Below are 23,751 nucleotides of genomic sequence, written 5' to 3'. Positions count from 1 at the left end.
TTGAAGTCAGCTGAGTATGGACTGGAACCTCCAAAACAGTAAGAAATAAACCTTTCTTTCCTTCATGTTGGGCATCAAATATTTCGTCAAAACAATGAGAGAGAGTAACCAAGAGAGAATTTGGCACCAGTGGAGTGGGGTCGTTACTGTGACTGTACCTAACCATGTGGTTCAACATCCTTTGGGAATGGCTTGTGGAAAGGTTCAGAGATGTCACCTAAATGTATAGAGCTGGAATAGCTTGGGCTGTTCTGTAAGGAAGATTCTGGCCAGGGCTCAGGAGACCAGGCTGATAGAAAGCCTGCCAGTAAAGACCAGGCTTACAAGGTTTCTGCTGGGAAGGACTGCATTTATTATTGAACTCCACATGATGTGTGTTATGGCTTGGCAGAACGTTTTGTCTGAATTTTGCTCATGCCCAGAGACTTTGCCTGAGATGGAGATTAAGGGCCACAGACTGATTAACCTGACAAAAGAAATCTCAGGCAGTTAAATATTGAGGCAGTGGCATGGCTATTGTTGGGGGCTTTTAACCAGATTTATGTTGCGAATCAAGAGCAAAGAGCCCAGTATGGTGATTTAAAATGTGAGTTTGGCCAGAAAGAAAGCTCTAGTAAAGCTGTGGACTATAAAGACAGAGTTGAGCTCTCCACTGCTGAGAAGGAACAGAGAAATAAAAAAGATGGCCTGGGAGTATCATGGGAAGCAGGGGGTCTCCATCCTTTGCAGTCTCAAAACTGCAAAACTGAAAGCCTTTGCTCAGAGGAGAAATGTTCCAGAGTGGTGGTAGAGGCCACCACTGTAAGAGGTTCCAAAATGGAGGTTGCTGCACCAGGTGTCAGAATGGCAGCAACATTGAGAAGCTGTTCCTCACAATCAGGTTGAGAGTGCTCAGCAATCCAGGCTCTCAACCCCTACAGCCAAGACAGGAAAGCCTGGCTATCCTCCAGCTGGCAGCAGATCTTGGCAGCGTCCACATGGCATTAGTGAATTTATGAGTTCTGAGGTTAAAAAGGCTTCTACCCCAATTTTAGAGGGCCAGGGGGCCAGGCAGTTTGCCCCTCAGAAAGCAGTATGTGAAGCTATGAGTGTGAAGCCAAAGGTACATTGGAGAACCCAGAAGTTTGAAAAAGCCAGGAGTGAGGATCATCTAAGGAAAGCAGCAAGGATTGAGCAGAACAGGCCTAGGCGAGAAGCTGTGGGAGCTAAAACCCCTGGAAGTGCCATAGAGATACAGTCACTCAAGCCTTGTGGAGTTCACAACCAGATTGCTTCAGATGCTAAGTGTGGAACTCCAGGACTTAATGTTTGCCCAGCTGGATTTTGGACTTCCTTTGGTTCTAATCCTTTGTATCTTGCTTGTACTCTTTGGACTGGTAATGTTTATCTCGTACCATTGTATGTTGGAAGTGTTTAACTTTGTTTTCATTTGTACAGGGGCTTGCAGCTAAAAGCTTGCCACAGATCTTGGCAGAGACTTGGGACTTGGACTTTTTAGCAATGCTAAAACTGTTAGGATTTTGGCAACTCTTGGAGATGGACTAAATGTCTTCTGCATAAAGGATGTACATAGTCTTTGGGGGCCAGGGGTGGAATGTTATGGTTTGTGTCTAGGTGGCCCCCAGCCTCACGTAATCATGGAGGCAGCTGAATCTAGCCTTGGTGATTGGCTTGTTGTCAAGCTGGCATTAGCAATGTGAATACTGCACCCGCCTGGGGAGGAACCAACATACAATATAAGGGTGAGAAGAAGGCATATTGTTTTTGCTCTTTTGCCCTTTCTGCTCTTGTCATTTGCGGCCACCATGAGTGATTACCCCATAGCTATGCCACCCTGCCTTGGAGCCAGCTGAGTATGGACTGAAACCTCTAAAACTGTAAGATAAACTTTTCCTTCCTTAATTTTGGCATCAATTATTTTGTCTCAGCAACAAGAGTAAAGAAACCAAGACAGATATCTATAACTACAAAAACTCTTGTCCATGCACACAAGGAAATGCTCATCATAGCATGTTTATAAAAATAAAAAGATGCAAATAATTAGCATTTCCATCAATACAACATTGGACAAGTTGTGAGTGGACAAGTAAATCTTTAAATGGATAATTTCTTTAAAATCTGAGGCACAAGTAACAAAATGAAATGCCAACTTAATATCCCCTGGCAAGGGGCCCCTGAGTGTTCTATCCTACTGCTTTGTGTACTTTCTGAATGTTTAGAATACTCTATGGTTTTTGAAGATAATAATATGCAATATTACAGCCATTTAAAATCATCATTTTGAAAGCCTTTATTATTGTTTTGGGGGTTTTTGTTGTTCTTATAGTTGCAGTTTGTATATCTCTTGGGTTTTTTTTTGTTTTTGTTTTTTTTTTCTTTTCTGTGTTTTTCTCTTTAAAATAAAAACAAAATATTCTGTGGGCTGGGCATGGTGGTGCATGCCTGTAACCTCAGCACTCAGGAGGTTGAAGCAGGAGGATCACTGAGTTTGAAGCCAGCCTGGGCCGCATAAGTGAGTTCAAGGCCAGCCTGCACTATACTGTGAGACTCTGTCTCAAAAATAAAATAAACAAAATAAAATCAAGTACTCTATAGGTCTTTTTTAAAAGATTCCACAGAAAGCACAGAACACAATTTCACCTTATCATCCTGCTCTCTGTACTAGAACACCAGGTTTGGTTCAAATTATTTCCATACCCAAAAAATTAAAGTGAAGGAACTTGAATCACTAGCAAAGGTAGAAAAAATTAAGGGGTAATGCATACATGTGCCAGGTCTTCCTATGAATGTAATCATTATATACTGCAAATGGGTAGTAAAATGTTTTAAAAAGTAAGAAAGAAAGGATGAAACAGAAATAACAAGTGAGAGAGACAGAAGCAAGCAAGCAGAGAGGGTATAGCGTTAACTGCTGGGAAGTTAACATGTGCTCTGTGGTAACGTCCACCACTCTTGTGTCTGCTATCATCACCTTCCTTTATGATGACCTCTACTGTTATGTAATCACACATGAGCACCTGCACCAAATGGTAAATGATTTTTACCATTTTACCCTCTGTCCAAGTCCACAGCTCTCACTCTTGACAGTCATTCATGATTCTGGCAATGGTGTTAGCTGGGTCCTACTGCTAGCCCAGAACTTTCTACACACTCACAGGAGTGCAGACAGAGGCAGCTGTGAAAGACAGGGAAGGGGTATATCATCCTCAAGGAGCAGAACTGGAACCGAGTCAGGTGTGAAGATGCAGGCCTGTGTGTCTGCTCGTTTCCTGTCCGTAACCTTCACACTGTCACTACTTAAGTGTTGCAGATGTAATCAAGCTTCTTTTTCTTCTTAGTTGTTTTAAACTGACCTGTATTTGTAATGCACAATGACTGCATTCATCTTGGGGAATTGATACACATGCATATTACCACATTTGATCATTTTTACCTCCCCTCTCAGTCTTCCCCTCTCCCCTCATTCCTTTGATACTACTGTTCTGGCAGTTTATATACATTTACCAACACTTATTAGCTCCCTTGTGGAGAACAAATCTGAATGCCTGAATTCTAAGATTCTTACTCATGCAAAGAAGCAAGCCTCTCAATAAATGTCCCACAATGTTTGTAACAACAGTGTTCTGGGGCAGCAGGTCATGACTAGTACATAAAGGGTTCAACACCAACCCTCCAGTGAGAAGGAAGGGATGTTGGACCCTGCCTATTTCCCCAAGGCTGGACCTATGGGCGCATGCATACTGGTCAGGCTGGCTCAGAGAAATGTGGCAAAAGAAGATACTGGGCAGCAAGGGCCAGCACAGGAGCTGAGAGCTTTTGTTCAGAGGTGCCATTCTCATTACCACTGAGTGCTGAAAAAATAAGGAAAACAGCAGCTCCCTAGAATCGTTACTCAAGAGAGATACCTACAGTTTACAGGCGCATGCAAGAACAGTCTCAAGTCACCATCTCACATCCCACTGGTAACTCAGGATGATGTGTCACAAGAGTTTCTAAGCATCTAGGGAAACAGATTTCAAACCTAAGACCTAAAGAAATGAACAGGCATAGTGGAGTTCCATGAAAACAAGCAGAGAAGAAAAGGAGAGAAGAAAAATAGCATCTGTCGGCAGTATTCAAAGCCAAGGATGGGGGCAGGAGGTGCAGGGCAGAGGAGACAGGAGGGATTATTTTGTCACAGTGCCGTCAGACCATCTGCTGTGGAATGAATGCTTCACATCCTCACATAGCCATGTACTGAACCCCCAGTCCTCAGTGGGATGTTATCTGGAGGCTTTGGGAGGTGATGGCTGTAGAAGAGATCCTCAGGGTGGAGTCTCATGAAGGAATGAATACCCTTGTAACAAAAGGAGATGCAAGATGTCCCTGGGCCCTCAACAAGACCCAGGCATGCTGGCCTCCAGAATTATGAGATATACACATTTGTTGTTTAAGCCACCCAGGCTACACCAGGCTATGTAGTAGCCTGAACTGACCAATATTTCATGGGTGGAGGAGTGGGAGCACGAGGAGAGATCTACTAGTTTAGTAGAACAGTCTCCCAAGGTGGCAGCTGACAAATGATTAACACATATGCTTCAGGGACTTTCACCACAGTGCTGTGTCACTTCAGATGCATTCACCACAGCACCTCCACAGCAAAGAGCTCAACATTTCTCTGAGACCAGCAACCACATTCTGGTCAAATGACAGGAGACTATGACAGGCAGACTTCCAACATGGCCTCTGTATCTACCTCCTATGGAGTCTCCTCCCTTGAGAACATGGTGAATCTAGAGAATTTCCTTTTACAAGAGAACAGAGCCAGCAGTGGGAGTGGGGGGACATTACTTCTATGCCTAGACTGTGAGAAGCTGTGTCTTTAGTTGCACAGAGTTCTCACATTACTACCTTCTTGCTTGAAGTCAGATGACACACTCTCTAGGGAGAGCCAACCCAGCATGACCTCTGATAATGTCCAAAAGGAAATGAATGAGGCTTGCAGGAAATGAATCTGGCAAATAAGCACAAGAACAAGTTGGGACATTTGTGTGTCTCTCCTTGTTAAGCCGAGGGGACTCGGCCTCATGAGAGGCCCAGAGCTCAGCATAGGTCCAACCCACAGAAGTCATGAGATCCGAAACAGGGGTTTCCACAGGGCTGGTTTGGGGATAATTTGTTCTGCAACAACAAATAGAGAATAAAAATCATCTACTTTAGATAACTAACAGAAGCGCCTCTGAAGACCTGAGACACTTGGTTTAGGAGTACTTTTGTATCACTGCTTTTCAAAGAGCAATCTGTAAACTGTTTATTTATTCCAGAGTTAGGAGACAGATCATATATAGGATTCTGCACCATCCAGACAGGGGTAAAAAATCGAGAGTAAGATAAATCTTGAAACTCTTTGGTTAAATGAAAGAAATCCAGCACAAAGGACCACTCGGTAAGATATGATCTGTGTGAAATGTCCAGAAAAGGCAAATCCAGAGACAGAGTAGATTAGTGACTGCCAAGGGCTAGAGTGACTGGGTAGAAATGTGAATTGCATAATAAATGAGTTATAGCTCAACAAAGCCTTTATAAATTTTTTAGAATTACTGAATATACAGATATCAGAATACTCAGATGTTTTCATCAATAAAAAATAAAGGTCATTCTAATCACAAGTATTTAATGAGCAAAATGCTTGTTGCTAAAATAAATGCTAATGATAGAGATAAAAATGAAATAACACAGGTAAGTCACCAACCAATTACCAGTCACTGTCACACTGTGTCTTCTCATCAATTAATTCTGAGTCACTCGTCCACAAAAGGGGACAGAACAGATGCATACAGGAACGGTCTGCCCCCAGGACTGCTGTTCTGCTCCCAAAGCAAAGGATTCCAAAGGGCACAGACACTTCTGATGGCCCAGAACACCCATATGCAGTACAACAAAGACATCACTGGACAAAGGGTCTGAAACCCCAGAAAGACAACCCTGCTGCACTCTCCACTGCAAGGATTAAAAGGGCATATGATGTGCGCGCATAAACTCTGATCACACTTGGCGGCTAAGATCAGACTGATGGAAAACACAGGTGCTGTCTCAGGACAGATATCAGGGACATCACACAGAAGGTAACAGGACCGAGGTGACCTCCTAAGGTCTTCCCAAGAGCCTGAAGCCTGCCCACCACAGTGAAGTGGGCCTGCTCTGGCCTGGGATGTGTCAGAAATTGCTCTTATGGGACAAGGAGGCCTAAGGTGATTACAGACTTGAACTGGGAGCAGCAAGAGGGCTGAAAATGACCTGCAACTGACAGCAGCAACCTTTGTGGTCCCCTCCACTGATGGCACAGGCAAAATTTCTGAGTATAAGGAAATGGGATGCTATGAAAAAGAGGCAATCATCTGGAAAGACATTAAACAAAATTGGATTACCCTCCTGGTCTTTCATTGCTTCAGTTCTTGCCCAAGCAAACAGAAGCTGGGTCACATTGCATAAAAAACAAATTACAGAGCCAGGTACAGTGGCTCAGGTCTGTAATCCCAGCACTCAGGAGGCTGAGGCAGGAGGATGGTTGTGAGTACAAGATCAGCCTGGGCTACAAAGTGAGCTCAACACTAGCCTGAACTGCACAGTGAGACCCTGTCTCAAAAAGACAAAAAAATTTACAAATAGCAGATCAGCAGGACACCCTACATGAGGATCCTGACCAGGAGCCAGGAGTTTTACACCTGATTTTGCCAAGCTGCATTTCCTCTGGACCTCCATTTCCCCCCTGCAGAACTACAGACAACTGTACAGTGCAAGGAATGCTGTGCTCAACGCAACAGAACCTGAGGGCTGGGAGGTGAAGAGAGGTTCCCCAATTGCTTGACAGGAAGGCTGTAATAATGTGTTTTCTCTTAAATCTCTCATTTTATCTTTTCAATTCAAAGTAATCCCTGAGAGTAAATACTGCCTGCAGTACATTTTTCCCACCTTATCCTGATGATCCACCATTAAAAATAAAAACAAAATACACAATTCAATAATGGTCCAGAATGTAAGAACATCATCGACATGTCAGAGGAGTTGACACCATTGATTCACTGGTACTTGAGTTTATCTGTGCCAACTGCAGAAAGGCCCACTTACCCACTTCTTTCTCAATCTTTTTATCAGACAGCCTCAATGTAATCAGAGTGATTTCATCTCTCCCACACCCTATCCATTTTTACAGCAGATCAAAATGCATTTAAAGTAATGAGATCAGATTATTTAAGTCCCTCAAAGTAATTATCAGGGTCTAAAACAAAATTAACAAGAAAAGAGGCAAAAATAATGAGCTAGCCAGATGTGGTAATACACACCTGTAATCCCAGCTACTAGGAGGCTGAGTCAGGAGAATCATAAGTTTAAGGCAGGTAACTTGGAGAGACTTACTCTCAAAATAAAAATTTTAAGAAAGAATTGGGACACGAGGCTGGGGGGAGTATAATCACTGCAAGTTCAAGGCCAGCCTGGGCTGCAAAGTAAGCTCAAAGCCAGTCTAAACTGTACTGCAAAACCCTGTCTAGAAGACAAAAAAAAAAAAAAAGACTGGAAAATGTAGCTCAGTGGAAGACTAGTGTCCTAACATGCACAAGGGCCTGGGTCTAATCTCCAACACTGCAAAGAAAATATTAATAATGAACTAAAAGGGAGGTGGAGGACTGAAGTAAGAGGCAAAACCCCTGAGAGTAATTTTTACTAAATCTCAAAAAAAAACCAAACAATAGAAAGAAAACAAAAAAATGAAAGGCCTGAGCCTTTCAGCCTGACTAGATGAATAAGACCTATTTTAGAAGAAATCAACTGTTAATAACAGAAAGCCACCTTGCTGCTGATGAAGTAAGGCACGTAGTAGAGCAAGGAAGAGAACTGCTACTGTAGAGAGAAGACATCTACTGCAAACTGGACCACTGCTAAATCATAAAAACTATCAGTAACATGAGATCTCAAAAAGCAAGTAGGAAGATCCCACTTCTGGAAAAGATTATACATCTCACTCCCAAAAAGCCAGCAACACGGAACCCCCAAGTGGGAAAATCAAAGCATCACATTCCAAACAACAGCCAGAGTCAGGCCATGGATGTGGAAACGGCCCTGAGGAAGGAGCTCAGGCCATGAGACTCAAAGAGATCACAGACTCTGTCATCCCACGTTTCTGAACTTCAAGAGCAGACAAGGTCCCAAACCCATCCTGCAGGAAAGAAGGATACGCAGAAGCGCATACGAAGGTGAGAAGCCCATCTAACTGTCTTTTCAACTGGAGAGCAACAAATTGTCAAACCTGAAAGGCTTGTTGGAATCTAACCACATTTTTACAGCTGTGAAATACAGGAAATAACAGATATGACTGCAGGTGATATACTCTTAGAAATAAGATAAATGAATGAATGGATAAATGAATCTACAGAGGGCAAAATCAATAGCATTAAATAAAAATCAACCTTGGGGAGAACAAACAGAGCAGAACTTGGTAAGGAAGCTAGTGATCACTGCCCAGACATATAAACCACATAAATGAAGTTATGCCTTGGCCTGTTTTGTATTGCTATGACACAATTGTTGGAGCTGGGTCCTTGAGAGAGGGTTTTGAAGGTTTAGGTACAGGCTGAGGCAACCCCATCTGTGAGGGCCTCAGGCTATGCCACACAAGGTGGATGACATGACGGTAGAAGTTATTTGTGAGAGGGAGAGAGGTCACAGGGCAACCCAGGAAGCCAGAGACGGGACATCGCCTGGGCTCACTCTTCAGGAACAGTCCACGATGGCAGCAAGGAACTACTCCAAAGCCCAGCATCAACCCCTTCTGGTGCAGCACTCCACAGCCCACGCTCGTCCCAGGAGGCCATGTCTCAGGTTCAACACCAGGGCTGCTACGCTGGGGACTGAGCTTCCAACACCAAACCTCTTGGGAAAACCACACCCAAACCACTCAGTGTGAGCCACTACTTTATGTAACACAGTAATGTAATGATTTTACTAGAACATTCAAGCCAAAGTCTGAGATAAATAACAAATATTAAAATATAAGAAGAGGAACCACTCACCATGCTGGCTACCATTTAAGAAGATTCCTCTTTCTATAAACATGTTCCATCTTAAGGAACTTTGAAATATAAAAATTAATATAAGCCAGGGATATATAGCTCAGCAGCTTAAGTGCCTGCCTGGCAAGTGCAAGGTCCTGAGTTCAACTCCTGGTACAAAAAAAACAGTCTGATGCTGTCTTAATGTCAAGCAGCTAACAGTCTAATAAGAGAAATTAGGATATATCTAAATAGTAAAGATAAAAGTCAGATGTGGCGATGCATACCTGTAATTCCAGGACATTAAGAGGCTGAGGCAGGAAGATTATAAATTCAAGCTTCATCAAGGCAATTTACCAAGACTCAGACTCAAAAATATGTTTTAAAAAGAGGTGAAGATGTGGCCTAGTAAGTGAGGACCCTAGGTCTGAGCCTCAGCACCACAAATAAAACCAAAAGAAAGTGGTTCAAGGAAAGAAATATTGGTATTAAAATTTTTTTTTAAGTATTGCAGGCATGGTGGTGCATATCTATAACTCCAGCTACCTGGGAGAAGGAGTGCAAGTTCAAGGTCAGCCTGGGCAACTAAGTGACCGCTGTCCCAAAATAAAACCACCACCACCAAAACAGGTTTGAACCTGTCTGTCACTCAGTGGTAGAGTGCATACCTAGTATGCACAAAGGCCCTAGGTTCAACTCCCAGTACCAGAAAAAAAGAACTTAAGAAAATGAAAATAAAATAACCAAAAAGAATACATTCAGTGAAAGGTCCTTCAACCGCTGTGAATTTGTGATTTTGGTTTCTTTTTTTTTGAGATAGTGTCTTGCTATGTAGTTCAGGGTAGCTTTGAACTCATTATATAGCCCAGGTTGGCCTCAAACTCACAGCAAACCTCCTGTCTCAGCCTCCTGAGTGCTGAGATCATAGGCATACGCCACAACACCCAGCTCAAAGCTTGTGTTCATTGGTTTCAACAGCTAAAAACTAGTATTAATGTTCCATAATAATGGCCACTAATGGACACTGTCATTCTTTAACTTTTGCTGTAATCAACAACAATACTATTTATACTATAGTATAAATCCCCTATATTAGTACATATATATGGTGTCTCCCAATATTAGTTTTCACTATATTCCTACAAAAAAAATTACCAGGTGGTCTTTCTTTTTAAAACCTGTTCTCTGTAAGTAAACAGACTTCACTACTTTATATGAATGCTCCCATAACTGACAAAAGTGTTAACTGAAGGTAAGCTTAAGGTAACATTTTGTGGGAAAAAATTACACTCTGTATTAAATGCTTTTATTTTTAAAACCCCCTAGAGTACACTATTAGCAAAGACACTGGAGTGAAAACAACATACCTCCTGAATGAGGAGTTAGTTACCTGTGTAATATTTTTAGAAGACATGATTGCTTGATTATAGAATATGCGGCCAAAATGATCTCGATCTGGAAACACATCAGCTTGGCGAGGTAAATTGGCACCACCTGAGTCAACTGCATTGGAACATGAGAAGAATAAGAACATCTCAATGAATGGAGAGGGGATAAGTTGGAAGAAGGGGAAAGAAAGAAAAGGGAAAAAAATAATCAAATTATATCATGTACAGGTACAAATTCTCAATGATGAATGCGATCATTATATAAAAGGTACCAATAAAATCTGATTTAAAAAAGCAAAAAAAAAAAAAAGACCTCTAGGAACAGAACATACCGCACAGTCAGTTCTAGGTGTGCAGCAGTAACAGTATGGGTTCTTTATCACTTGCACAAAAAAACTTGTCTTAACTCTCTAAACAATACTAGCATCTTTCCAATCCCCCAGTACAACCAAAGGAATTTGGTTCTCCACAAACAAATTAGGCTTTCTACCTCTGTGCAAAATCCTGTGTGAATTATTTAAGACATTCTTTCCTTTGAGGACCAGCAAAAGCCCCAGAGACACCATGAAGTCTTAACTAGGTAAGCTGAAAAAGTATCTTTCCTCCTTCTACACCAATACAAAGACTATCTACAACATTCACACAATAGATAAAAATCACGCACTGCCTTCCAACACTGGTTTTACTACAGATGGAAGTGGTGGGTAAGAGTGCCAACCACGCCAGAAGTGAAGGTGCACACTTGGGATCCCAGCACTCTGGGAGGTTGAGGCAAGAGGGTTACAAGTTGGAGCCCAGCCTGGGAAATTTAGTGATTTAGAAAGACTCTGTTTTAATATTTTTTAAAAAAACAGCTGAGGATGTAGCTTAGTGTGAAGGCAGTATAAAACTAAAATAAAACAAAACAAAAGAGTGCCAGTTCTTCAAAACAGAACTCATTCCTTCACAGCTGCATGATTACAGGTGTCTCCTTCTATCCTATGCCTCAGTTTCCTTACCCGTGACATGAAGAAAACAACAGTAGGTATTCAACAGAGGCAGTATCAGGATAACATGAAATAACGTATGTAATGGCTGAGTACGCACAGCAAACATAAAAAGAAAATTAGCCATTCCTATACCTATTGGTACTGCCTGAGGCTACAAAGCCTTGAATTGCTATTAACATCCTGTATTCTGTCACTAACACTGGGCTCTCTCGGCTCGCTGGACCAGAGATGCTGACAAGCCCCCTCACTGTGTTCCAAAGTGTCCAGCACAACCTCCGCATACAGCCAGGGCCACCTGCTGCTGCCTCACAGTGCTGCGTCACTGTGTGTGGCTAAATTCGCCTTCCAAGGGGAAAAAGCTCTGTCTCTCTACCTGTTCAGATGCTCAGATAAACAAATGACATATTCTGGAGTTTGAGCAGACTAAACCAGGATCCAGGAAGTGTCATTTCTCTGCTCTTTCAGGTTCTTTTTGAAACATTCCTGATTTAAATGTATTCTCATTTCAAAGACTAATTTTACTTACACTGAAAATTAAATTTACTTTAAACATATGCTCAAATTATATAATGTTTCAACATTTAATACACTATCCTGGCACTCAAGAGATTCAAAACTATTAGTTCTTTTTTAAATAGCCTCAGCCCACTATGATTAACACAAAAAATACATGGGAAAAAAAAATCCATGTGTAGAGAAAAACTGCTGCATGTGAAAGCATTAGTGGAGATCCACCTCTCAAAGACAGCTTCATGTAGTTTTGTTTCATTTCCCCTAAAAGTTTTCAACAAAGAACATGCATTTCCTCTCTGACTGTGGAAGAAATCAGCGGCATTTTTAAATACGCATTGGTGATGCCACAGGCACTCTTGGAGACAGCGTGTATATCACCAGCTCATGACACGCTCAGGTCATGGCTCTCAGCACTTGCCCAGGTAGATGCAGGGGAGTCGGTTCTGCAGTGCAATTTCCTGTGCCCGAAGGTGCTTTTTCACAGTAACAGGGTAGTAGGTGCCTCCTTTGACAGTGGCATCATTGGCAACAACCATGCATTCTACTCTGAAAGGCAGAAATGGCATTGGAAAAGAAATATGAACAATTTCTTCATAATTACAGACCAATTTCAGCTCTTAACAAGACACTCCAAAATAACCTTCAACTTCTAGTACAGATCATTACTGACATCAGTAGTAGACAATCACATGATATAAAGCAAGATTTAATTTATTTTAACAATATAACATGGCTACTTTTTGTGGTTTGCTTTTGATGGTACTGGGATTTGAAGCCAAGTCTTCACAGCAAGTTACATACCCATTCATTCCTTTTGAATGTTTTGAGACAGGGGCTTGCTAAGTCATTAAATTGCCCAGGCTGGGCTTGAACTTGCAATCTTTCTGCCTCAGCTTCCCAGAGTATTGGGTTTATGTGGGTACACCATCACGTCTGACTTAAAATGATAACTTTTAACAAGTTTACAAACTCATACAGCATTTGATTTTTAAAGACTCATCAGTTCAGGGGCTGGGGATTTAGCTCAGTGGCATAAGCACCTGCCTTGCAAGCAGGCAGTCGTGATCCCTGGTATAGAGAAAAAGAAAAAAAAAAAAAGATTCATCAGTTCTATTAATGAAAAACTAACACAAAAATAAGCCACAGAATGGTTCCTTGAATGAAAAGGTCTAATAAGACAATGGGCTCTGATTTGTGGTATTCCTCCTGCCTCAGCCTCCTGAGTCCTGGGATTATAGGTATGCACTATGAGGTCTGGCCTAACAAAGTGATAATATAGGAAGGGAGAGAGGGAGTCTCAAGCGAGAAGAACTGCCTCATAATAAATCTTCAGAGTTCTCTTTTAGGGACGTACTTTGCAAAAATGAAAACAGATAAGCATAGTGACATTTATTTTTGTGTTTTCAAGAATTCTTCAGTGTTACTGCCATCTGCTTTTCAAAAAAAATTTCTTAAAAAATCTAAAATACAACATTTATCTTGCTTAAAGACACAAAGATGCAAATTTTAAAAGAGTACATGGAAAACATATGAAAGGAGCAGTCAGTGCATCACCAATGGTGCCCTCTCTCACCAAATCAGTGCTGGGTCCCAGGGCACACAGTGACAAAGAGGCAGCACAAAGGAAGACAGCCAGAAGGGGAGTGCATGACAGCCTGTAGAACCTGGCATCAGAGGCTGTTTGAAACCAGAGACAGAGACCCTACTTGTTTCACCAAACTCAATCTTCTTTCTCTCTGTAGACAACATCACCCGCTTCTCGCCCTAGAACCCCACAGACCAGCATGCTGAGTTCCAACTGAAAACTGGCAACATGCAGCATCCGGAGGTGGTGAAGGGCCAAGGCAAGATGACCACGTCTCTCTCTGAGCACCAACTTTAAGTCACACAAAGCCTTCTTCTATGTCATAGAGTGGAATGCAAACCGTCAGTGACTTTACCACTAAACGAACAACTTTGGAGAAAATTCAGGCTTACAGCAGGTGGCTGGACACAACCCCGCACTCCAGTGCATGTGCACAAGTCCTGAGGTACAATGTCATGCTAGGGAGGAGCTCAGGCTATGAAGTCAGACAAAGCCAGACAGGCATCTGGGTCCCACCACTTGCTAGATGTATAATGTTGGACAAGAGACAGAGCCACTGCAGTTCCTTTATTAAAAGACCACAGACAAGAGGAGATCATGGTGGACAGATAACAGTAGCTACAGAGGCTCTCTGAGAATGCCAGCTTAGAATCCAGGAATGGTGCAGTGTGAGGAGTCCTAAGCAAAGGGAGATATACCCTGCCGACCCAGGACCGAACTAAGCTGAGAGAAACCAACTAGAAATGCAATCCGGGTGCTATAACCAGAACAGATAAAATCTCAGCGCGGAAGCCGGAAGCCGCGATTTGAATTTCCCGCCGCCACTACTGCATCTGAATTGGCACAGCAAAGAGAGACAGTGCACGAAAGCTCTGAGAGTGGGAATCGGCGAACGGAGTTGAGAGCAGAACTGGCAGGGAGCCCTGCATTGAGCTGCAGTGAGAGGAATGGGAACTCTTCCATAGACTAGGAGGCTCCAACAGAGGACATTCTGGGACTGGGCAGACTAGCCAGAACAGGACGCTGCAGTGACTTTAGTTGCATATTCCCCTCTCAAGCGGGACTGGTGAGGAATGCTTGGCCTGGGTGACGCCGCGGACTAAGATCCAGTAGGCTAGCCCAAACCAAGTCCCAGCACCTGGTGGTGCACCTTGTAGTGAAGCCTTCACTAGGTTGACCTGGAGGGGCAGGCCCAGCAGAGGCTGCCCAGGTCTGTGTCTCCCTAGTACACTGCAGTGGGCGGGAACACCTAGCCGGCGGATTCAAACAAACTGTAACCCACAAAGAAAAAAAAACTGGGCCTCCTATATACACTTGTATGGAAGGAACAAAAAGTATGGGAAGAGGGAACAACAAGAAAAGGTCCTCAGTCCCCAATCCTGAGAACACTGATCCAGGAAAGGTAAATGCAAAGGAGAATGAGGACAGAAAACATGCAATATCAGATACGGCACCAATAGACATAAAGCGATATCTCCGGAGAAGCACAGACGAGTTCAAAAGTGAAGTATTTAACAAAATAAAGCAAGATATAAGTAGAATAGTTAGAGAAATGCTAAGCACTGCCCAAGACAAAACAGATGGTAGAATGAAAGAACAGAAAAGAAGGGGAGAATTGCTTGATGGAGAAAATAGAGAAAACATAGAATACGTGAAGCAGATTCAAAGAGATTACCAGGAAACTAAAAACTCTATCGAAAACTGGCATAACAGCTTGAAAGAAACTAAGGATAGATTATCTGAACTGGAGGGCAGATTTGTAATGTGGGAGCATGAAATGAAAAACTTCTTAAAAGTAATAAGGAAACAAACAGCAACAATACAAAGGCTAGAAGATGATAAGTGGATCTATAACTTAAGAATTAAGAACATCAGAGAAGAAGTAGGGACACAAATGAATGAACTACAAAAGCTATTCAGAGAAATAATCCAGAAGATTTTTCCCTAATTTAGCAAAAGGTAAAGATACTCAGATGTATGAGGCATACAGGACCCCAGCCACCTACAACCCAGAGCTACACCCAGGCATATAATAATCAAAATTCCAGAAATCCAATATAAGAACAGAATATTAAAAGCCGTCAGAGACAAGAAACAGATCACTTACAAGGGAACACCCATCAGAATTAGAGCAGACTTCTCGGCACAAACCATCAAATCACGAAGAGTGTGGGGGGAAATAATTCAAGCTTTGAAAGATAATAACCTCCAGCCAAGATTGATATATCCTGCACAATTGTCCCTAGAAATTGATGGAAAACAAGGTGCTTCCAGAAATTGATGGAAAAACAAGATGCTTCCAATTCTAAAGAGGAACTAGGGGAATTTGCAACCACCAATTCAACACTACAGAGAATACTGCAGGATATTCTAAAAAAGAAAAATACCAAGATTCCAGAAACAGTGGCAGAAAGGCCACAATGAATGGAGCAGAAAACAAAATGAATAAGACAAACTGACAACTAATGACAGAAAAAGAGCTCAACAAAAATGAGGCAGAGAAGGTTGGATGGTAGGAACAGCTATTTTGGAGAAAACAAGACATCATAATAGCTAGTGCTGATTTAATATCATCTTGTTTTGAAGTCCCATCAAGTTTTTGTTCTTCTGTCTCCATCGGTCTTAATATGTTGTATCTTATTGGATTTTATTATATGTGATAATATAAACAAAAACTTTTATAGACAAGGAGATTATACAGAAACCATTGTTCATTTTCTGTTAGGTGATTCCAAATACCCTGTAATACTGTCATTCTCTTGAATGGTTTTACATTGTCTTGATATGTTTGATGCTAGAGTATATGAAGTTATACTCAAAGATTTCAAGGAAAGAGACACTATGGTAACTACTTTTGTCGGGATATCTTGTGGCAAAACACTATTTTGCTTAAATGGTTATGTTTTGACCTGTGCTGTTTTGTTGCTCTGCCCTCTTTTATCTCAATCTCCTTTTTTTATCATTTACTTTTTTATCTCTTTAATTAAGGGAAAAATAAATTAAAAATAGCAGGATATATTATAGTAACCCACTTTGATTTCCTATTAACTTGATTTGAAACCCTGTATTGCTCTCACCATCTTGTTTTGACTGATTTTCCTCTATTCTGTTTTGCTTGATAGTACCAAGTTCGAAAGTATAGGCAACAACTGTGAAGACAATAAGATTCATTATGACACCCATTCTGGTTGACTATTATCTTCTTTTGAAGACCTGTAATGTCTCCAATGTTTTGGTTTTATTGGCTTTGTTCTTTATTGTTTTGTTCAATTTTATTATAACTGATGATATAGGCAATTCTCTTTAAGATAGCAAGAGGCAGTATGGTAACCATTGTTGATCACCTTGTATTTTGTTTTTACATTATGTATTATGTCCATCCTTTTGATCTGACTGACTCTGTTCTGTTATGTCACATTTGGTTTTACTCTCTTCAAAAAAAAAGTAATAAGAACTGTGGGAGTAATAAAACCCAAAATGTGTAATTGTCATTATACAAAAGAGAGGAAAAGAAAGTGCTCTAAAGGACATAACTGCATGTATATTTAAGTGTATAAGATAGATAACCATATTACTGAGTTTTGTTGGATCATTAAACAGAACTGTTTACAGTCTCACTGTATGAATGTCCATTTTATATGCTTTAATTTTGTAACCTGAACAACGATTTCTAAGATGACAATATGTAATCTATTAACTAGTGATTTCCTGTTTATTTTTTCTGAAATTCTGTATAACTTGTACCCTTTTTCTGCTTTTTTTTTCCTCCTTAAATTAAAAAAAAAAAAAAAAAGACCACAGACACATAGAATGAGGAAAACCTCAGTTCAACACAATACTGTACTACTTATCTACAGTGCTGGTTTTGCCTCCCTGGCATCTATGACTCTGACATCAGAAAAAAACGCTCCTGCAGCAACTGCTGCTTCTCCATCTTTTTTTTTTTTTTGGTTGGGGGTGAGACAGGTAAGGTCTTGCTATGTAGCCCAGGCTGCCCTCAAACTTGCGGTGAGCCTCCTACCTCAGGGTCCTTAATCCACATGGTTTGAGAAGGCCCAACACCCACCTTCATGGGGAAGCACATGAACCAAGCCCCAAGACTCAGCCCCTGACCATCCTTCCACCGCAGCTCCTAAAGGCTACTTTAAGAAGCCAGGAGCCACCCACCACTCCACAATGGGTTTGAGAGCCCACACAAGGCAAGAAGGCCAGGAGCAGAGAACAGCCAGTCATCTGATAATACAGACTGAGCTCTAAGCCCTAGCCACACCCAAATTTAGCAGAAAGAGTCAATGAAATCTCTTTTCTGCTTCTAGTTTAAGCAAACTCTGTTTATCAATTATTTGCCAAAGAAGGAATATGGATGACACATGGCATTCAATCAGGCTTTCTATGAAAGAAAAGGCCATTTAAATTACTATAAAGTGTTGCTAGTTCACACCTATTGAGTGAGCTCCTGTTCAGTCATAATATCCAACACCTGAGTAGTTCAGTAGTACACAAAATCAATCATTCCTGCCCTTGTCCATATGGAAAGAAACATCTTACAGGCTAAGCTACAGGTCATATGGATCCCTGGTTATTGAAGCTCACAGAGAATTGATGCTAGTCAAAAGGCTTTGCTAACTGTTTATCATGTAGAGTAGAATTAAACAAGAGTGTCTTCTGGTATCTATCACTTAATTTGATACCACCTGTGGAGTAAGGAGATTCCCTCCCAACTATAAACAACAAACACAGCATTCTATGTAAGTATGATACAATTTTACCACCTTGTGCTGGAACTAACCATCGGCCAAATTAAGTCTACAGGTGTCATTCATTCCTTCATTCAACAAATATCTTTAAAAAAAAAAAAAGCAAAACAGAAAAAAGAAATAATACAGAATTTCAAAAGGAAAAAAATAGTAAGAAATCAACACTAGTTAGTATATTGCATATTATCATCTTAGAAGCAGTTGCCCAGGTTACAAGATCTAGGTATAAAAAATGATCAAGCCTATATGCCACGTCCCATCCAGGGAACTAAGAACACAAGGGTGAAGAAGGACAAAATTTTTCATTCCACAGAGCTCCACTCCAGTGGGGAGAAGTGGCTAAGGGTGGCATACAAGTTAGCAAATAGAATAGTTTCTGATCTCGGTCCAACACATACTCCCTGCCATCGCAATCCACTGACCTCACCAAAACTGAGTTCAGGCAGCCAACACGGTTTGCAGCCTTCAGAACTGTGACCAAATAAACCTTGAAACTGACTTTCCAGGTAGCCTGTCTCAGAAACTGTATTGTAGTAAAATGCAGCTGACAAGCTAATACTTTGACTGCACTTGTATTCTGACCAGGTCCTATCACATGAGGTCAGGTGTGGAATTTTTCACCATAGTGTGGAAAATATTGGAAACATTGTATAAAATTATCATCACTCTATGTATGCAAAGTGTGTATGAAACATAAATGATTCTCATATTTAGAGTTGGGTCTCATTCCCAGGGTATCTCATTATGTATATGCAAAGATTCCAAAATCTAAACTATGAAATGGTTCTATCATTTTGGATATAAAATTATACTAAATTGTTAGTACAGTCATGTACCACATAAAGCTGTTTCAATCAACAATGCAACATACGTATGATGATAGTCTGAGGGATTACACTGTCCAGTGATATCACAGCTACCTCGATTTGTGCAAACACCCTCTGCTCCATGATGCACACATGCATGACCACAAAAACAAGGAAGCTGTGGATAGTCATTATTATACCCACAAGTATGAAGACAAATTATTCTATGCATGCATTTCTATGATACAGGAGTTTGGGTTAATTCTACATTGAGTTCACCATTTTAAAAAACAGTTTAAAGTATCACATAAGCCTCAAAAAAAAAAAAAAATAAAGACAAAAAAAAACACACAAAGCCTCCATGCTAGGTGAACATTAAGCAAAGAGCCACAGAGGGTGTTGGGGTAAAGAGAGGAAACTAAACAAAAGAAGGAACAACACTGGCACTGGAGGTGACTGCACATCACACGGGCACAGATCGCAGGGAGAAGTCCAGGAACCAACAGGGGAGTCAACTTGATCGCCAATCTGCTGGCTTGAGCTCGCAGCCCAGCAACCGCAAGCTGGTCCCTCTCTGTAGACCAGCAGCTATGATAGTGTCCAGTCTCTCCAAGCTGCAGGGAGGACCAGGAAGGGTGCACCTGTTGCAGTCCTGCACAGTGACAGCACATCATTCCTCCACACATACAGATGAAGCTAACACTTGGCAATCTTGATTCCTGAAGGAACCAGCAGGCGAGGCTTATTAAAACTCTAATCGCAGGGCCTACCCTGAGCATTTCTGAGTTAGCACCTCCAGGGAAAGACCTGAGAATCTGCTTGTCTAAATAAGCACCCAAGTGAGGCAGGTACCACCTGGGGACCACAGCCAGAGCTGGGGCACTGCTCTAAGACAGGGCTCTCACCTGGCAGGTACACAGATCAACTGTGGGACCAAAGTATGCTCTCCAAGCCAGACTCACACCTGGATACCTGGAGAGGCTGAGGAAGTGCCAAGATCTGAATACAATCCCAGGGATCTCTGCTGTAGTTTTTCCTTTTGATTTTGTCTATAAGTCTCCACAAATGAAGCTGGATGTAGTTAGGGTCCATGCCTATAATCCTAGCACCCTGAGAGGCTGAGGCAGGAGGACTGCAAGTTCAAGCCCAACCTGGGCAATGTAGCAACTTAGTGAGTCCTTATCTCAAAATAAAAAGGTTGGTTTTGGAGCTCAGTGGAAAGGCCTAGGGTTAATCCACAGTAAGGAGGAAAACAAAAAGCTCCAGATGACTCTCCTACAGGCATACATAGGAGACCAAGGTCTGAAACAATTTAACCAGCACGACACTGCCTGCTGGTGTGAGAAGTGGACCCTGCACACCAGCCTCCCACCCACACCCTGCTCTCAACCCCATATGTGTGGCAGAGAGAAGACGCACCCTGACACCCTTCCAATGCCGGTGATGATGCCACCTGCAGGAACGTCTTCATCACCATACAGCTGGTACCCTGCAAACTGGGATAACTCCAGAAAGGGAGACCTGCAGGGGAAAAGTGAGCGTCAGAAATTATGTACTCAGGGGCTAGGGGTTTAGCTCAGCGGCATAAGCATCTGCCTTGCAAGCAGGCGGTCGTGAGTTCGATCCCCAGTACCGATAAAAATGAAAAAGACAAAAAAAAAAAAAAAAAAAACCTTATGTCCTCTAAAACATACACATACACTTACACAGCTACATGAGGGGAGGGAAAGGGTTTTTAGTGAGGCAAAATTTCAAATATACACATTATACATAAAACCTGTAAAACAACTAAACAAAATCTGATGAGAATGTCTTGAGAATTTATATACTGTATCCACAGGACAGAGTGCTGGGTATTTATTATACAATGTTGTACAAATGTGTTTATTAACACAGAAAGAGAACCACATGCAGTACCATGTGGCCCTTACCTGTTCCAGGCTTTCCTCTATGCAGGGGATTCCTAAACACTAACACACTGGGCCTCAGAGCCACCTTATACTTTGCTTTTCTAATTTTGAGCCCAAGTCTTGCCAAGGTGCCCAGGCTGGGTTCAAACATGCCTAACAGTCATGGTGGCCCACACTTGTAATCCCAGCACTAGGGAAGCTGAGTCAAAAGGATTACTGCGAGTTTGGGCTCACTTAGGCTACACAGCCAGTTCAACAGTGAGATCCTGTCTCAAAAAAACTTGCTATCCTCCTGTCTCGGCCTCCTAGAGTGAGGGGATTATAAATCCGTGCCACTACATCTGTGGAAACTAAGATTTTACTAAGCAGTGTGGTGCGGGGGACCCAGCTGTTCATCACCACCATGCTGTTCTTCCCACATTCAAGACTCTGTGAGAGGGCCAGGGATTTAGCTCAGTGGCATAATTGCCTGCCTGGCAAGCGCAAGGTTGAGTTCAATCCCTGGTACTGCAAAAAAAAAAAAGAAAGACTCTGTGAGAGAGGAAAGGGATTGTAACACTTAGCATCTCCCGCTGAGTGTTCCGAATGCGCGGCACCTGAGACACAAATGCACACCAATGAGCCAGCAGAGACACTGGGGCAGGCAGCATGGTCCCCAGGTTGGGAAGGGGGTGCTGGTCCAAGGAAAAAACACTTCTGGAGTGGTCACCTCCCCCTCAAACTCCACACCCAGTCCTTCAGGAAGCCCCATCAGGTGAACTGTCTGCACAGCACATCCAAACCCTGCCACCCCTCAGACCTCCCAACACCTACAGTCAGCATAGTCACTGCTGAAGCACAGCCACACATCAATCCCCGCAGGAAAGGCCCAGAGAATGGGTGTGGTTTGGTGACTTTGTCCTTCTGTGAATGCCAGAGCTATGAGGCACTGAGTGCTATAACCTCACAGGACCACTGTCATAAACATCACCATGCAGCAGGTAACTGTGGAATCAGACCACAGAAGTCTCCTGCTCACAACCCCACAACAGCCTCCATTCCTCCTTCACAGCCTCCAAGGTCCCCTGCAACCCAACCCTCTCTGCTCCCTGCTCACTCTCTCCCTCCAGCCACACTGGCCCACCACTTCCTGAGCAGTCAGAGCACCTAGGCCATCTCCCTTGGACTACAGGGCCTTTGCAATGACTGTCTGCTCTGCCAACATTTCCCCCAATACTTACAGGCTTTCTTCTCTCCTCTACGTCTTTGGTAGCATGTCACCCTCTCAATGAGACCTCCTCACCCATCCCTCTTCCTTGCCCTGGCCACCCTACTCTTTCCTCACACTTCTCACCTTCTAGCATGGCACAGAATTTAAGATGTTTGCTTCCTGCCTCCCCTGCTGCAGTGTAAATTCCAGCAGGACAAAGACCTTTAGTGTGCTCACTGTGTAACCCTGGTGCCCGAAACAGCACCTGACACATGGCAGGCACTCAGTACGCAGCGGTGGTTTAATCTTATGGTAACAACCAGGACTCCAAACTACTATTTACAACACTGTCTACTGATTAGTACTGCAGAGCAGAGAACACTGAGTTAGTGCCTGGGGTAGGACCAACCCTGGGTCGATGAGATTGTCGATTCTTTCTCTGGGCAACAGTTTTCCTCTTGATGTATGAAGTGCCCGGGCTTTTTCACTGCCTCCTGTGAGAAAAACACACAGTTATGTTAGACTGGATGAACATGAGATGAAGCTGCCATCTAACTTAATTCCAGAAAAACACAATACTCAATCCACATTGTGGCACTTTTCAATAGTTTCTTGTGGCTGGGCATGGTGGCACACACCATGATCCCAGCACTCTGGGACACTGAGGCAGGAGGATTGCTAGTTCAAGCTCAGCCTGGGCAATCTAGTACCTTAGCAAGACCCTATCTCAAAAGAAAAAAGAAAAAAACGGCTGGGGATGCAGCTCAATGTGAAAGCCTTAAGTTCAATCCTCAGTATCACAGGGAAAAAAAAAAGTTCAATGTGTCCTATGAGAAACTTTTTTTCAGAATATTCACTCATCTTAACAGCTGCCAATTTTCTGAAAGTAAATAAACTTTTTTAAAAAATAAATCTAGGGCTGGGGATTTAGCTCAGTGATTCAAGCACAAGGTCGTGAGTTTGATCCCCGATACTAAAAAAAAAAATAAAATAAAATAAATCTATCCCTGATTCTTGGATATATTTTACATGTTCCAGGTTCAGTAAAGAAATTGTTCAATATTTCTTCTGTAGCTCATACACTATAAATACTGCCTCAGTGCCACTGTACCCATTAAGCACCTACCACGTGTCCAGCACTGTGCCACAGTTTATAAAATGAAAAGCCCCGTCTTCCTCTGGACCAGGTCCAAGTGTAATGTTAGAAGTGACTTCCATGATAGACAAAATAAGGTGCCATGAAGGTGGCACCATGACCCCAAACCTTCAGGTCTATAAGCAACTGAGCTGGACACCTCACACAGCAGTCGGAACACCTGTCAGGACCTTCAGTGACCCCATCATCACTCTCGGGACAAACAAAACACAGTAACTGAAGAGATGTTAGGGGCCCCACCGGCTGCCCCGGGCCACAGGTTGCTATAAACCTCAGTGCTCAGCCTGCAGCCACGAGCTCCAAAGCCACTCGTGGCCAGCCGAGGTAGCACCAGGAACAGAAGGGTGAGTGTTGATTTAAGTGTTTATTCATTATTACCCCATCATTCATCTTTGTCCAATGAAACCTTCAGTTACTTAAGAAAGCCATTCC

General features: G+C 42.4%; 1 protein-coding gene across 1 annotated transcript in view; it reads right to left on the bottom strand.

The window, feature by feature from the left end:
* Mccc2 (methylcrotonyl-CoA carboxylase subunit 2) overlaps positions 1–23,751 on the bottom strand; it is a 68,119-nt gene that overhangs the window by 31,281 nt on the left and 13,087 nt on the right. Inside the window, exons 3-6 of the mRNA XM_003461610.5 lie at positions 22,573–22,657; positions 20,484–20,585; positions 12,335–12,462; positions 10,417–10,529 (exon numbers count right to left, since the gene is read on the bottom strand). Coding sequence (XP_003461658.2) covers positions 10,417–10,529; positions 12,335–12,462; positions 20,484–20,585; positions 22,573–22,657 — 428 coding nt within the window. The remainder of the gene's footprint in view (positions 1–10,416; positions 10,530–12,334; positions 12,463–20,483; positions 20,586–22,572; positions 22,658–23,751) is intronic.

Source organism: Cavia porcellus, unplaced genomic scaffold (genome assembly GCF_034190915.1).
Source record: "Cavia porcellus strain 051 isolate PalLab524CR breed Dunkin Hartley unplaced genomic scaffold, mCavPor4.1 scaffold_11, whole genome shotgun sequence".
In the NCBI taxonomy this organism is placed as follows: Eukaryota; Metazoa; Chordata; class Mammalia; order Rodentia; family Caviidae; genus Cavia; species Cavia porcellus.
This window is presented reverse-complemented; position numbering and strand designations above follow the sequence as displayed.